Here is a 13576-nt window from a genome sequence, read left to right as displayed (position 1 = left end):
CCTAAAACCGTCTCAGTGCTGCCCTCTTTGGTTGAACAGTGGTTACTGCAGTTGAATTTTCCTACTGCTCACAAAGGTACACAGATGAAACCTCTCGGCTCATCACCTCTTTTAGCCATGCCCCTCAGTGTATCGTTAAGTAGCTAAAAATTAAGGACGTGAAAATTTGTTTAACCAAAGTCTGAAAAAATATTCCAGCTGAATCATAAAAAAATATTTTATTTGATCCACAGCAAAACTTGTTCAAGTCTTTTAAACAGAGAAAAAGCAGAAAGTAGTGAAATTTCACTAACTACCAGTGTATTGCATATAAAAAATAAACAATATGAAATACATATGTATACATTCTGTTGTTTAATTAAATACCTATTGAATGGAAATAGGTTCATAAAAACAGTGACAGCGATTAGATCATCTTTCAAACATCTTTTGTTTGAAAGGAGATCATTCAGTAAAGGAACATTATTTAGTGAGGAGCCACATATTAAATAATTTAGCTTATCTATGATAGGAAACTTTCTTGTAAGTGTCATTTGGTCATTTTCTCAAACACATGAGACTAAATGTTCTTCATCTGTACTCTGAGTTCAGGAACAAACTGCAGATATTTCCTCAGCAGATGATTTATTCTGTCTGTTCTCTTTTATGATTTCCTGTCTCTGGGTTGATCAGCTTTTATTCTGTCTGACCTTCATTTTCTCCTGTGTTTTCTGTGTTTATGCTACTGTCTTGAATGTTTTATTTAGTTTATGTTTTATTCTTCTTCCAAAGTGTAAAGGGAAATACTTATCAAATATTTGTCTTCCATTTCCCCCTATTGTTTTGTATTTTAACTCATTTATACCTAAGGCTGACATATTTTGTGTGTATTTTAGTTATTATCAGTGTGCAGTGTTTTATGTTTCACTCCACACTAATTCAACACAACCCATCAGAACAACCACAGCGGCTGATCTGACTATAGCAGGAAGTCCGAAACAAAGATAATAACAAAAAGCTTATCTTACAACTGTAATCATTAGCATGATTTTCAATATCAGCTAGCAAATAATTAACTTGACAAATATGTTGAAGTACTTCTGTTGGAGCCTATAAAGTCTATTCTCTCAGTGTATGGACTTTAGAACTGGGTGATGTTCTCTAGCTTCTTGGTTTAAGTCAGAACGCCAGCAGCAGTGGTTCTGGATCTGATTGATTTGTTAGGTAGACCTGTAAAGACACTTTTGCAGTAATCAATGTGACTCAAGATAAACACATGGATGAGTTTCTCTAGATCTTGTTGAGATTTTAGTTCTTTAATCCTGGGAATGTTCTTCAGGTTATAGAAGACAGACTTTGTAACTGTCTTTATGTGACTCTGAAGGTCCATCTCTACATCCAGATTTCAGGCCTGATCTCTCGTTTCCAGCTGTGATAAATGAGTATCGAATGTTCCAATAACCTTCATAATGGACTGATTTTGGTTACGTCTCTGTTGTTGAGTCCATATCAGCAAAGCTCTGGTTCTAAAGTAATGGTGGAATAAATAGCAGGTGACCCGTTGCCATGGCTACCAGAGCTCATAACTGAGGTTCTGAGTAGGTGATGTTATCTGAAACACCAAGATGGCCGCCATTGGATCCGGTGTCGTCGTTCACCATCTGCACTTCAGAGTACTCTGCTTCTTCTTTAGCCTGGAAGAAAACAAGGAGAAAAGTTTTATTTTGTTAATTTATACATTAAAATGTTTCTACAAGCAGAATTTAGAATAGCTAAATAATTAATTAGTTATTATTCACAAATGTTCACAAAGAGTTTCAGTCACTATGTGCAGAGCTGGTAAAGACAGATCTGCAGCAAAAGGAGATTCAACAAAGCTGGATACTTTTGCACATCATATGTTTTTTTACCACTTTGTGTTGGTTTTCAACATAAAACTTCAATTGTAGTTTAAACTGCTCTGTTTTCTACAAGTTTGCATGGATATCACAACTTCAAGAAGTTAAAGTGAAACCCAGATTAAACAATATTTATTAGAAACACATCAGTTCATCAGATTATTTAAAATGCTTTTAGAGGATATTAAAAATTAAATCTTTATCAAATAAAATTATCACAAATATATTGTGCTTCTGACACAAGAGAGTAAAATCAAATTTTTATGACATATAAGAAACTAAATTGCAAATCTTTTTTATTCACTTGCAAATGCATCCAATCATAATTATACTGTAGGACATTGGAATGGCTTCCCATATTCTGTAAGTCAGTAAATGCAAAAGAGAAAAAGCCTGATAATCAAAAAAGTTTATCATTTTATGAATAAATCTACTGAAAGTTACCTTGTTTACAGGATTTTGAGCAAAATATTAAATGTTTTACCATGAAACATAAAACGAAACACTCAGAGCTCAGACGTCCCCCGCTCTGCGATAGTCAAACTATACTTTGTATTTTTAGCTCAAACTGAATGACAAAAATCAAGAAAACAATATTATTATTACTGTCCTTCCACTTACTTGGCACTGCGGTTCGCTGGCCAGGCTGTATATTGCGTTGCTTTCAGCTGCGTTTGGTTTGTTGGGTTGGACAGAAACGTAAACTGAAGATATTTCCCCAGCAGGAGGTTTGTTCTCTCTGCCATCCTCTCTGATCTCCTCATATACGGTGTTGATCTGCAGAACCAAGAGTTTAAATTGGATGAAGCAGCAGGCAGTGTTGTGGTACTCGAAGTTGGTCTTGGTCTTAAGACCGGTCTTAAGACCATTTTTTGATGGTCTCGGTCTCGTCTCGGACTCGACCGCATTTGGTCTCGGTCTTGTCTCGGTCTCGGGCGCTGAGGACTCGGCATTTTATTTCAAGACCAGTCAAGACCGCAACTGTGAAAATATCACTAAACGTACAGCATTCTGTCCACTTTGTTAACATCTTTGTTTTCAGTGGATGCAAAACTCACCGATTAAAATCCAAGCAACCACGTGTTTCTGTTACTCCCCCCTCCCCTCCCCACCTTTTACTCTCCCTCCCCCTCCCCTCCCCACCTTTCACTCGCGCGCGGCGCTCCAGGACACGCGCAGTGGTTTCCTCTCAGCGGCAGAAAATGTTTGTCTAATCGTCAGTAATATAATAGCGCTGCATAAATAGTAAGAAATCTGATGGCCACAGCTAACTCAGCAGCGCTTCGCTTTCACAGACGGTGGGGAAAACGTCTAACTTTTTTCGTCACTTAGAAAAGTAGCTCAAAGAAGGTAAGCTCCGTTGACGTGATGTTAGCAAAGCTAGCTGTATAGAGACACATAAGCATTGTGATGAAAAATGTTATCACTCACTGTGCTGAATTATTGTGTGGAGGTGTTGACTGACTTGTCGCATATATGGGACAACGCTATGTCCAAAAGTCTGTAATATAGTGAGGTGACATTCAGAAACAGTCAATTCTTCTCCACGGCTCTTTACTTATTAGATAGGACTGGAGTGTCACTCACTGAGAGCCGTTGTTCTATCAGATAGCCATACGCTGTCAAGATAGCATACATGCATTAAGCATTAAGAAATCCGACCATCAGAGGAGTTGTCAGATCACCATATGCAGCAAGTTATGATGAACATAAGTCATTAAATTGTTTTCAATGATAACTATATAGACATACATGTGTTGTCATGGTTTTAAAGTGTATTTAAAGCAGGTCTGGCTGCAGCTGGAGTCAGCTACAACACATGCCCGTGTAAAACTCACTTAACCGCTAAGTCAGGATGCCATACAACTGTTAATAACAAAGTGTATGACGACCTACGTCATGATTCTATGTTGTTGATTAAATAAAATCTTATGGTAATGACGTGTCTGACAGATATAGCCGGTGTTCTATCACATAGCCATACGCTGTCAGAATAGCATACATGCAGTGAGTACCATGCCAGCGCATGCGCATTAAGTCCGACCGTCAGTGTAGTTGTCAGTATACGCAACAAGTTATGACGAAAATAAGTAATTAAATTGTTTCTAATATGACATAATGTGATAACTAGATGGATATACATGCGTTGTCGTGGTTTCAAAATGTGTTTAAAGCAGGTCTGGCTGCAGCTGGATGCCATACAACTGTTAATAACCAAGTGTATGATGATCTATGTCATTATTCTATGTTGCTGATTAAATAAAATCATATGGTAATGACAGCGTATGCATGTCTGAGCTAAGCGTACGACTATCTAACAACGTATGCTGATCTGACAAAACACCGCGAGTTCGTGCTAAGCGTATGACGATCTGACCTGACAGAACACCCGTTCTTTGTTCTGTGTACACTGCATCATTATTTTATTTAATTATGTACATTGATATTTAAATTAACAAATAACTAAAACACAAGAACGAAAGAGCACGCAGAGCATGCACATTGCTCTTTGATTGTTTTTGTTCAAAGTGGCAGCTGTAATGTCTGCCATGGTGTCAGACTACCTGGCTTCATGTACTGGGATAGAGAGTGAAAACAGTCACGATGAGCGCCTTCTGTTTGGTTACTTCTTGCTTGTTGCTCCTTGGTCAGTGTTCATGGTTGAGCGTTATTTACCGTCAGGGCATTGCCTCAATTGCTATGTTTAATGGTGCAGACAGTGGTGGTTTCTTATATGAGCAATATGGGCAAATGCCCAGGGCGTTATGTTTTTAGGGATGGCACGAGACCATCACACTTTTTAGCACATAAATGGAATATTTAATATTGGTAAAATGTATTAAGTATTTAATATCTAGGTGTTTTATGGTAATATGGATCTTTCAGATTATTTTGAGAAGCAATTTCGATCATATTTTACATTTTATTGTGTCATGTAGCGCGGGCCGCTGGTCTTGGTCTTGACTCGGTCTCGACTCCCCTCGGTCTTGGTCTTGACTTGGTCTCGGACCCCAAAAGTCTTGGTCTTGTCTCGGTCTCGATACACTCTGGTCTTGGTCTTGTCTTGGTCTCGGGTTAGGTGGTCTTGAACACAACACTGGCAGCAGGTTTTACAAACTGACTGCTGTAGGATCAGAAAGACGCTGCAGATGTTTTTACTCTGACTTACCGTTAAGTCAGGGGGATTTGTGTCTACTGGACGACCTGAAAAACAAAACGAGGAAATATCTGATTTAAAACAATATTACAAAACTGTTAGTTAAAAGAAATTCTCTTTTTGATTTAGATCTGAAGAAATATTCTTGTGTTAGAATGGTAGAATAGTCCGTTCTACCATTCTAACACAAGAATATTTCTTTGAGCTAACGTCTGCGACTCCCTGCAACTTTTGAATGCATCTCTGCTCCAACATATTCAATTTATTGACTTCATGCAGATTTTACAATCTAAGGGTGCGTTCCCACTGCAGCCTGAAGTGGCCCAATTCCAATTTTTTGGCAATTCCAATGTTTTTGCCCTGGCCGTTCACACTGCCTCTACATGCAACCTGCATGTGTTCTGCAGTGTAAACGGGCAAACGACCTGAAAGTGTCCCGCATGGGCAGTAGAGGGCGCAATGGCGTCAGCGTTCTCAGTGTTCTACATTCGAAAAAGAATGCGACCTGTGCTGTTCAGACTGCCATGAAAAAAATCGGACACAGGTCGCATTGTGTCACAAAAGAAAAAAAAAAAATCGGAATTGGGTCACTTCAGGCTGCAGTGTGAACGCACCCTATGAGCATGTAAAAGACAAAGGAACTTTAGTAAAATCACCATAAATGGAGGTATAGTTACATTCTGTTGGTAAATTACATTTTGGGGAAATAAGGGTGTGTTCACACTGCAGCCTGAAATGACTCAATTTTGATTTTTGGGAAATTCCGATTTTTTTTGCCAGGGCCGTTCACACTCCCACTAAATGCTAAATGTGACCTGCATGTGTTCGCAGTGTAAACGGGCAAACGACCTGAAAGTGTCCCGCATGCGCAGTAGAGGGCGCAATAGCGTCAGCGTTCTCAGTGTTCTGCCAACTGCCATAAAAAGAAGAAGTGCTCACTGTTTGCGGAAGTAAACATGGAGACTAACGGTGGAGCTTAGCTTACATATTTGAAGTTGTTGTCCGGCCAGAGCAGCATATAAACAACATAATCCGTCATGGTTGTTGTTTTTCTTCCCACTTGCGCATATCAGGATGCAGAATAGTGAGATTTGTTGAGAAACAGTGACGTTCAGTTCGGATCCGACCTTATTCATCACATTCATGACTGTAGATCAGCTGCAGTGAAATGATGAAATGCAACATCTCCTCATAGCACCACAGATCTGATGGTTCCTGTATCTGCATCCTTTAATGAAAACGTCTTGGAGGTCAGGCAGTGAAGATCTGGTGATGCTCTCTGATCATCTTCCTACAGATTTTCCCAACAGAGAATCTGGTGGCAGTTTTAAATAGTTGTACAGAAAAACAGATCAGGAGTAGTCTGCATTTTATTATAAATAAGGTTTAATACAAGCGTTGTTTGCTATACTCAGGTATACAGGTTTATGAAATGGACAAGTTGTACTAAGTTATAAAACTGATCCAATTTACATGTTTGTAAGTTTTACTGCTTTCAGAAAACAGTCCAATGTGTCACTGCACCGTGGCAAAAGAAATAACTGTAAATTCACATATGAGGTTCTGTTGAATTAGAGGATAGCAAACAAAACAGAATAAACATGTTCTAATAGGAAATATATACACTGCTCAAAAAAATAAAGGAAACACTTAAACAACACAATATAACTCCAAGTAAATCAAACTTCTGTGAAATCAAACTGTCCACTTAGGAAGCAACACATTGATGATTTTTGTGTGATTTTGTTGTCAGCACATTCAACTTTGTACAGAACAAAGTATTCAATGAGAATATTTCATTCATTCAGATCTAGGATGTGTTATTTGAAGGTTCCCTTTATTTTTTTGAGCAGTATATTTTAAAAACTCCTAATATAGCAATACAGACTCACTTTGAGTTTAAAATAGGTAAATATAAAAATAATTTGTTCTTAAGATTTCTATCTTTAATTGTCTGTGTAAATGTTGACATTTTTATGTAAATTTATTCATTTGTAGTTTTCCTAAAACCATCTCAGTTCTGCTGAGTGGCTACTGCAGTTGAATTTTCCATTTGGTCATAATGGAAGAACGTTGTGCCTTTAAACAGCAACAATGAACCAAGTCGGCAGAAGTATTTCTCTCCTCCTGACCCAGCAGGGCCGAGCGCAAATCGTGACACCGCACCTACTAATGGCACTTCCGGTGGCAGGTGTGACACCTGCCACAAGTGCCACTGCTTTCGGGGCTAGCGGTCAGTGTTGTCACTGACTTCGGCACCTTCCAAGGGTTGCCGCTACCTCATACTGGCACCTCCCACGCCTCAAGGACCGCTCTGGCCTATTTTCGCTGATGAGATTTAGGGCGGCCATTTTAGAGCGGTCGACCGCTCCACTCAGCGTTATACGTTGGACAGGCACAATGACGTATTTGCGCATTTAATCTTTCATAACATGCTGTTTTGTTACTGGAAACCTTATACAAACAGCTATATTTATAAAAATGTCATTTTAAAGGTTTTTTTTTTATTGTATTATACATAGTTAAACATATTTAAATATGCTTTGTGGGAAAAACAATAGAATAGGAATAGAATATTCTTTGGTGACAGCTTCTGTGTCAGATTTAATATGAATGAATTTATAATTAATGAAAACAACAGTGGATCTGGCACAACGTATTGCATTTCCTCTTAAGCGTTGTGTTCCCTCAAAAAAGCAAATATGCACTGGTCTATTTTTTATACAGTCTCAAATTTCAGTTTCCAATAAAGAGCCTCAGTGAAAACATGTTGACAGCTGCCATAAGGTGTCACTTGTGCCACCTTACCACTGGGTAAGGTGGCACAAGTAAGGTGGCCATGGGTGCCACAGGCTGCTAACCTCATTCTCTGTTTCAGGTAGAATGTAGCATATGAATAACTTTATTTCAAGAAATAGAAATAAAATATATCTTAATTAAAACATAATTCTCATACATATTTAAATATACAGACGGTGTTCAGACTTAACAGAAAAAGACAACTCCTGCACTGAATCCATGTCAGATGGGACCTCTTCTGCAACAGCTGATAATAGCTGCCACTAGGTACCACTACAACTGACACTCGGTCGCCATGTTATGTCAGTGCTGACAAGCTCCTGTCAATTCCGGATTATAATTATTTTCATACAGTGACCTTAATATAATGCTATTGATTATTAAACCGGGTAAGTTCACTAATATTGACTTAGTAGTTAATATTAGCGACAGTGGCAACATGAGATATCGACAATTCCAGAGTGACATTATGTTCAGCATGGTTCCATGACAGTTCACAGGATGTCATAAGTTATAGTGGCTGCCACTATAACTTTCAGTGTTTTATTTAAGATAATGCAATTTTTCAAAGAACATGTTATCATAATTTTCCAAAAATGCCTGTTAACCAGTTTTAAAGAGTTATTACTTATTATTTAATAAATTTAATCTCTGCTATTTTTCATTATTTGTCAAGTTCATTACAGATTTGTGTGGCATACATGAAGGTTGCTTCTCTGTGTTTGTTTCTGGTTCTGTTCATTGTCTTCAAAGTTTTCTTATTCAAAGATGAGAGAATGACTAAAATCTGAGCTACAAAATGCATTTCAACAGCATTTTCAAGGCAGCAGGAGGACTTTCACTTTCAAGTTAAACCACCTTCAAATTTTTTACACTAATATTGATAAGTCAAAACACAAAGTATGTACACCTCAAAAACTTTGACAATGTGTGAATCTTAAGCAGCATTAAGAACAAGATTGTTACATATTTTTGGAAACAAAAATTACTTTGGGTTATACTTAAGATGCAAATGATTTTTCAAAGAAAATTGTGCTGTTTACATATTATTTTATTTGGCAGATATGTTTCAACATTTTTTAAAGTTTATGTCACAAGGTATATGCATAGTAATTGATTTGTCAATATTTATTAGCCATTGAATGTAAATACTTTAAACAGCAATAACATAAGTTCTCAATAGCCAAGAACTAAAGTATTTGTGTATTATAAAATCCCTCTCTGAAATCATTTGAAGTCTACTGTAAAATTCATGTTTAGTCAACGTGTGAATTTACTACATCAGGATCAAATAACTTATTATTCATCCATGAGAAATTATAATCATTACGCTTAAAAATTATTTTTCAAACTTTATTAATTTCTACAATATACGGTTTACACAACTACTACGTATTTCCATCTTGGCCAAAGCCCTATCTGGCAACCCAAAGGGGTTCAACAGGTTCCACTGTAATAGTGACAGTGGTAGATTCAATTACTTTGGCCATCTTCCTTCAATTAAATTAAGTAAAAAACATTCAAGGATAATTAACCAATACAATTACCATTGAAATAAAAATTTATAAACAGGCAATATAAGTAACACGTTTTCCAAAAAACTGTCATTGCCATCCCCCAAAACATCGGCACCAGTTGCGACAGCTCTGAAACATCCTGGACACCTAACGGTAGCTCTAGTGGAAGCCAGACTCAGCTGTTACAAAGGTGCTGAAACCAATGGCATCCCTGATACCTGCTGTGTATTTGATTAATTCAAAGACGGAAGGAGTCGTCTGGATTATTCAGATGAACTTTAGTGAATAAATAGGATGAACGAATCATACATAATGATATATAAAAAAGTGTAGGAATTCAGCTGACATAAGTCTTTCTGCGAAAAAAAACTCTTAAATTCTTTCTTCTTCGTCTGTCTTCAAGTTATTCTTCGACTAGTAATAAAGCATCATGGGATATGTAGTCCATTTTCCGAAGCCAGTGGCAACACTTACGGCTAGCCCCGAAAACAGTGGCACTAATGGCAGGTGTCAGAGGAAGTGCCAGTATGAAGTGCCGAGGTCAGCCGAAGTCAGTGGCAGCACTGGCAGCTAGTCCCGAAAGCAGTGGCATTTGTGGCAGGTGTCACACCTGCCACCGGAAGTGCCATTAGTAGGTGCGGTGTCACGATTTGCGCCTGCTGTCTCTCTCCTGACCACAGCGCTGCTCAACCTTGGCCACGCCCCTCAGTGCCTCTAAGCTCCGCCCACTTCGGTGGAAATTCTCTGAATTAGTCTGGGGGCGGGGCTTCCACAGGGCCGTTAGTTACATTTTAAAGACATGACAATTCATTTAACCACAGTCTGCAAAATAATCCTGCTGTCTTATAAAATGTAGTTATTGGCTAAACTGCAAATGTATATTAGGAAATATGAACTGTTGTTTTAGCTGAAAACAATTGAAAATAAGTTTATCATAAAAACAGTTACAGCACTGCAATTAGGTCGTCTTTCAAACATCTTCAGTAACATTCAGTGGAGGAACATATTTTAGCCAAGTTTTAGACAACTATAGAAAACTTTCCTTGTAAAAACATGAGACTAAATGTTCTTCATCTTTACTTTGAGTCCTGATGGTTTCAGAGTTTAGTTCAGCATTAATCTGAACAGATTTCCTCAGCAGATGAATTGTTCTGTCTGTCCTCTTTGCTTTCCTCCGATTCTGGATTGATCTGCAGGAAGAAAAAGAAGAAGAGGAGGAGTTTCAAAGAGACAGTTTCATAAAACTCTAATGAAATTCAGGTGTTTTATAAATATTCAGACTCACCTACGAGACGTCATCATTCTCAGCTTCTGAATCTGAAAAATATTCAAATCAGAGAGATGAAACTTCTGATTTAAAGAGATCAGGATCAACAAACAGAAACATTTTCCAGAAATGCTGCAGCTAAAACATTAAACTAAATTAAATGTTCATGTTCAACTTTAACATAATTCAAAAATTATGTCAAAATTTGTTTAACATCTCAGCAAATGTTTTGCAAAGATCTGGTTTTAAACCATTAATTTGATTCAAATGTTTCTATTAAGGAATTTTCATAGAATATTTATTAAGCCAAGACATTTTGGACAATTTTATGCTTTAAAATGATCTTTCTGCCAGGTTTTCAGTATAATATGTGGAGGAATTTAATTTGATAGATGTACATAGAAGCTAATTCTGATTAATGCCCCATGTTACTCCCCATAGATGCCCCTTCCTACTATGACTACACACCAGTGCAGAGAACAAAGTCTATTAAGATATAAATGAGGAAGTTTGGTCTCAAAGACCCTGATTGGCCTGAGCCTGAACACATTTTAAGTGAATTAGAGTAAAATCTGGCAGTCAGGCTCTCTTCCAACATCAGTGTCTGACCTCATAAATGCTGTTCTGGAATAGGAATCTTATCAGAAGAGTTGAAGTTGTTATGGTAGCAAGTGGTGGACCAACATCCTTTTTAAACTTTATGAATTTATAATGGGATGTTGCTCAAATTCCTATGAAGGATAGAATTGATATTTACGCATTAGAGTTGATATTGGCAGGCGTTCAGACAAATCCGCTCTGAGCAAATAACATTTACATAAACTAAGAGAAACACTAGGTTTTTTGAGAAAGACCTGGTGTACGCACCAGTATCCACTGAGATATTGGTGCATACTGGGTAACTTTTTGTATTTATCAGTCATTTAGTTCTTTTTTTAAAGTTTATTTATTCATTTTACAGTAATTTAGCTTAAAAATCTCCGACAGAGTTCAGCTATAAAGACAGAAACTGTATAATATAGATTAGAGCAGAGGTTCCCAAACTGTGGGGCTCGCCCCCTACAGGGGGCGCCGTGGCATTGCATGGGGGGCACGGGAAGCCGTCTGGGTGGAAAAAAAAAAGACATGAACGCTGTATGCGCTGAGTTTTTACATAAGAATGGCCAACTCTCTGTTATTCCTCTGTCAATTTGATACAGTATTGGCTTCCAAACTTCCCATATCTGTGTCCTCTGTCACTTTTATCAGCAGTTAAAACTGTTTAATCCGTTGTTAACATGTAGTAACCTGTTTTTCTGAACCGCCGTTAAACGCAACATGAGCGCTACGACACTAGCGCTGGGTTTATACCTGTGCAGCAGTGAAGGAGACCTGCTGCTGTACAAATATGCAGGTTTGTGTTAGAATCATGGCAGCAAACCAGCAAAACGCAAAGAACTTTTCACAGTTTTTCCCCCAAACTAACCGACTGAGTTCAGTAAATAAAGCTGTTGGATGCAGGTAATGTTAGCTAAAAGATGACTAGATAATATCAATACAGCACCTTAAGCTTAACAAGTAGCCTGTAGGCTACCGATGTTGTTGTCTATGTTCAGCTACGTACATTCATTGTGCTCTCAAAAAAGTCAACCCGGCTTTAGCCTGTTCCTGTTTTGGTAAATTATCTGTTTGTTCATTGTTATTTTTTCATTATTTTTTGTTTCCTGTATATAATTAAACAATTTACCAAAATAAAGTGAACTGAATGATTGATTGAATTGAATAAATTATCTGCATAAATAAATAAATAAAATTTTAGGAAAGTAAATGAACTTGATTGTTTAAAGTTGGTTTGGTTTCAGAGTTTGATAGTTATTTTTCTATAAGAAATTAAAAAACAGCAGTGTGTGTTATAACTCACCGTTTTGTTGATCGGAGTGTTTCCTCTGGTAGAAAATCAACAGAGCCGTCGCTAACAAAGCTAACATGATGGCCAGACTCACACCCACATAAAGCATCGTATCAGTTCCACCTGTTTTAATACAAATTAACATATTTGGCCCAGAACCACTTTAAACCCAGTTAGATTATTCCAGAATTATTGTAATAAATTGATATCAACTATTCTGTTCCCTTAAAATTTTAATTTTTTGGCCCTCTAACTCTTTTGTCAACATTATTGATTTACAACAACTTAATAAAATCATAAACACACTATAACAAACCAACCTCATGAAAACATGAGCAAATACTTTACCTTTGGGTTTGACTGTTGTTCTGGTCTGTTTCACGGTTTTAGGTATGATGGAAGTCAAATTTTGTGTTAAAGTTGCTGCTGTTGTTGTTACAGGTGTTGAAGACAGAAATATTGATGTAAAATTTCCCAGTGTCGAGTTTGAGTCTGAAGTGCTTAAAGCTGTGAGAAATTAAACATTCATGATACCAATGAAGATGTTTGTCTCAGTTTGAACATGTTGGATGATTTAATCAGTTAAAAACATCTGAACTCTGAGTTAAACCCAGTTTTATGTCATTTGAATCAGAAGAAACTGTCAGTGAGCAGAGTTTACTTTCAGAGACACGAAGGAACATTTCCAGGAGAGAAACTCACCTCCAGTCACAATAAGGTCAAAATCAGAATACTGTAACCGTACACCAGGCTTCTCCAAAAGACATCGGTACCGTCCTGTGTCTGACATTTTCAGGTCTCTGATGCTCACATTCATAATAGCAGTACCATCAGGAAAGGCTTGATAGTCAATGCCGTATCTGCCTCTCAGAGCTCTGTATCCTGTTGTGCTAACCAAAATCTTTTCTCTACAGGTGTCCTTACAAAAGTACTTTGTTCTTCCTGCTATCAATGCTTTACATCCAAATCTGATGTTTTGTCCTTCTTTTCTTCTAGCGGTTCTCACAGCGTCTCCGGTCTGCACAGCTGCTGAGAAGATAAACAATCAGTAATTACTGTGATATTCACATA

The 13576-nt window shown here is 37.5% G+C and overlaps 1 protein-coding gene across 1 annotated transcript; it reads right to left on the bottom strand.

Annotated features, from left to right (window-relative positions):
* Nucleotides 1–203: 203 nt before the first annotated feature.
* LOC106913646 (uncharacterized) lies at nt 204–13322 on the bottom strand. The gene is made up of 4 exons (XM_088007519.1): nt 13208–13322; nt 5047–5105; nt 2499–2654; nt 204–1673 (listed from the first exon to the last, which is right to left on the bottom strand). Exons 1-4 carry the CDS (start codon nt 13320–13322, stop codon nt 1560–1562), a joined length of 444 nt encoding a protein of 147 aa, XP_087863645.1. The 3' UTR covers nt 204–1559.
* Between the last annotated feature and the right edge of the window lie 254 nt (nt 13323–13576).

The sequence above is a fragment of the Poecilia mexicana genome, unplaced genomic scaffold (genome assembly GCF_051168715.1).
Source record: "Poecilia mexicana isolate PSO_F unplaced genomic scaffold, ASM5116871v1 scaffold_7, whole genome shotgun sequence".
Lineage (NCBI taxonomy): Eukaryota > Metazoa > Chordata > Actinopteri > Cyprinodontiformes > Poeciliidae > Poecilia > Poecilia mexicana.
Note: the sequence above shows the minus strand (reverse complement) of the source record. Positions and strands in the feature narration are given on the sequence as shown.

Coding starts and splice junctions, on each gene's coding strand:
- LOC106913646 (XM_088007519.1), bottom strand. CDS start 13,322: ATGAATGTGAGCATCAGAGACCTGAAAATGTCAGACACAGGACGGTAC. Junction 5,106..13,207: donor TGACCTTATTGTGACTGGAG/GTGAGTTTCTCT, acceptor GTTTTAAATCAG/ATATTTCCTCGTTTTGTTTT. Junction 1,674..2,498: donor CCAGCGAACCGCAGTGCCAA/GTAAGTGGAAGG, acceptor GTTTTCTTCCAG/GCTAAAGAAGAAGCAGAGTA.